General features: G+C 50.4%; 1 protein-coding gene across 1 annotated transcript in view; it reads left to right on the top strand.

Moving 5' to 3' along the window:
• chek2 (checkpoint kinase 2) overlaps window positions 1–676 on the top strand; it is a 15,021-nt gene extending 14,345 nt beyond the window's left edge. Inside the window, exons 13-14 of the mRNA XM_037679981.1 lie at window positions 357–455; window positions 548–676. Coding sequence (XP_037535909.1) covers window positions 357–455; window positions 548–676 — 228 coding nt within the window. The remainder of the gene's footprint in view (window positions 1–356; window positions 456–547) is intronic.
• Window positions 677–2,821: the final 2,145 nt, after the last annotated feature.

The raw sequence follows: 2,821 nt of genomic DNA, 5'->3' as shown, positions 1-2,821 counted from the left end.
GTGGAACGCTTCACGGTCTTTAAATAAAACTCCAGAAATACCAGAAGCTGGAGAAAACCCACGCAGCACGGAGAGAACATACAAACCACCCAGGAAGGTCCCTGGCTGGGATTTGATTGACTGACCTTGCTGAGAGGCAGCAGCTCTGAGCCACCGTGCTGCCATAATTATTACTAACTTCTGGTATTTCTGGAGTTTTATTTAAAGACCGTGAAGCGTTCCACCCTGAATACACAACATCTCACACCTCCACGTGTTCTGCAGCCAGTCTGAGTCTAATCACCTGATCCACCACCTGGTCAGCTCAGGGTGCATCATGGGAAATATTGGCAGCTGACACTGACTGATGTTCACAGGATCAGAAGATGTTGGAGAAAGCTCATCGACTCATGTACCCGTCAGGAGGAGACACTGCTGCTCCTCCTACTGCTTCTCCTCCCTCTGCTCCTCCCATGGTAATCACACACACACACACAAACACACACACGTTCATTCATTCATTCAGGGACCCCACCACCTTTTACCTGACTTTGGCCCCTCCTACCAGCAGGGTGCGGAGTCATCAGGAAAGGTTTCAAGGAGGAAACGAGGAAGAGAAGAAAATGATGAGGATCATCCTGCGAAGCGCCAGGCTCCGCCCCCTGCTCCGCCCCCTGCTCCTCAGGAGAGCGCCTGAAGCTGCTGTACAGTTTTCTGTTTTGAAATAGTTGAGTTTTTCCTCCTCTGATATTTAGTTTGATTTAGTTTTTCCTTGAATCTTCCCGTGTCCGGTTGTTTGGAGCGCCTGGTGCGGACTCGTCTCCTCGCTGCTGTTCTGGTTCTGTTCTTGAAAGCTGTGACACGGCTCTCATTTGTTAAAGACGGATTAAAACACAAACTGCTCAAACGTTTTCTGATCTGTAAAACATCTGTCTGCCTTTGATGAAACTGTTAAATGCACCTGAAAGTTCTGGATGCTCTCTAAGGACCAGCTGGAGAACCCGTGGGCCCAACGTTCACCGGAGGAACGCCGCCGCCCGGCCGTGTTCAGTCTGCTCAGAGCACGCGCTGGGGACGACTCTCAGCTACTACCACATCAGATTACAGCTCCGTGTCTGTAAAACTGGCTGACTTCTCTCCTTGTATGTGTTTTGTATGGCCGCCATCTTGAATCGGGTTGATTCCAAGCGTTGCAGAAGGAAAGCGCGTCCTGTGATTCTTCAGTTTACCATCATCATGGACAAATGAGCTTTTATTTTGAAAAGAGTAAAAACAGATTTGCCTCAGGGGGTGGAGTTTAAGTATCTGGACGGTAGGATGGAGGTGGATCTACAGATCAGTACCTCATCCTCAGTAATGAGGGTGTTGCTTTGGTCCATTGTGGTGAACAAAGAGTTGAGTCTGAAGGCAAAGTTCTGGATTACTGGTCTGTTCATCCCTCAGCTGTGGTCCTGAGGTCTGGATCAGGACTGAAATAACCAGATCCTGAATCCAAGCAGCTGAAATCGTCTTCCTGTAGGTTGGGGGTGGGGGTCTCCGTCATCTGGGGGGAGCTGCTGCTCCTCTGGGGTCAGCTGAGGAGGTTCCTCTGGTCAGGATGCCTCCCGCTGGAGGTTTTCTGAGCATGTTGTACTGGGGGAGAACCAGAACCCTCTGGAGGGATTATAGATCCTCTCAGGCCTGGGACCACCTCAGGGTCCCCCAGGCCTCTGAGCAGAAGCAGGTCTGGGTTTTTCTCCTGGACCCACTGCTCTGCCACCTAGTAGATGGAGAATAGAAACCGGTTGGGAGATGGATCTCGCTCCCGGGGCCAATATCTTACAATTATGTTAAAAAATATGAAATAAACTGCAGGTCCCATCATGCAGCGGGAGCTGTGGCTGAGTGGTTAGAGCATTCGTCCTATAAAAGGAGAGTTGGGGGTTCGATTCCACCAGCAGTCATATGTTGAGAAGGACAAGGAAAGAGCTGGTTGCTGGTATTAAGAAGGCCAAAGCCACATATGCACAGAGGATCCAGGGTCGGTTCACCTCACAAGACCCACGGAGCAGGTGGAGGGTCATTAAGTGAAGGACAGATGATAAAGGAAGGAGCGAACTACGTCCCAAAGACCCATCTCTGTCTGATGTCCTCAACAAGTTCTACGCACGCTTTGAAGACCCGAACAGACCACCCAGCACCAGACGAAGTACATCTCAGTGTGACCTCAGCTGAAGTGAGGAGGACCTTCAGGAGGATTAATCCTCACAAGGCAACCAGCCCAGACAACATTCCTAGGAAGGTGCTGAAAGACTGTACCGATCAGCTCTGTGAGGGGCTGGCAAACATCTTTAACTCCTCCCTCACCCTGGCAACAGTTCCCACCTGCCTGAAGACCACCACCATCATCCCAGTTCCAAAGAGCTCTACAGTGACTGGTCTGAATGACTATCGGCCAGTGGCCCTCACCCTGATAGTCGCTAAATGCTTCAAAAAACTGGTCATGACTCACATCAGAACTAACGTCAACATCAACAAGGACCCTCACCAGTACACGTACTGCAAGAACAGATCAACACAGGACACCATCTCCTCTGTGGTCCACACTGCTCTCACCCACCTGGAGCAGAAGAACTCCTACATCCGTATGATCTTTGTGGACTTCACGTCTACCTTCAACACCATGATCCCCCAAACCCTGATGGACAAACTATTCACACCAGGACTAAGTTCCTCCATTTGCAACTGGGTCCTGGACTTTTTAGCAAACAGACCACAGTTAGTGAGGATCCACAACTTCTCCTCCTCCACTATAACCCTCAGCACTGGCTCTCCTCAGGGATGTGTGTTGAGCCCCCTCCTG

This window comes from Nematolebias whitei, chromosome 8 (genome assembly GCF_014905685.2).
Source record: "Nematolebias whitei isolate Nwh7 chromosome 8, NemWhi1, whole genome shotgun sequence".
Taxonomy (NCBI): domain Eukaryota; kingdom Metazoa; phylum Chordata; class Actinopteri; order Cyprinodontiformes; family Rivulidae; genus Nematolebias; species Nematolebias whitei.
This window is presented reverse-complemented; position numbering and strand designations above follow the sequence as displayed.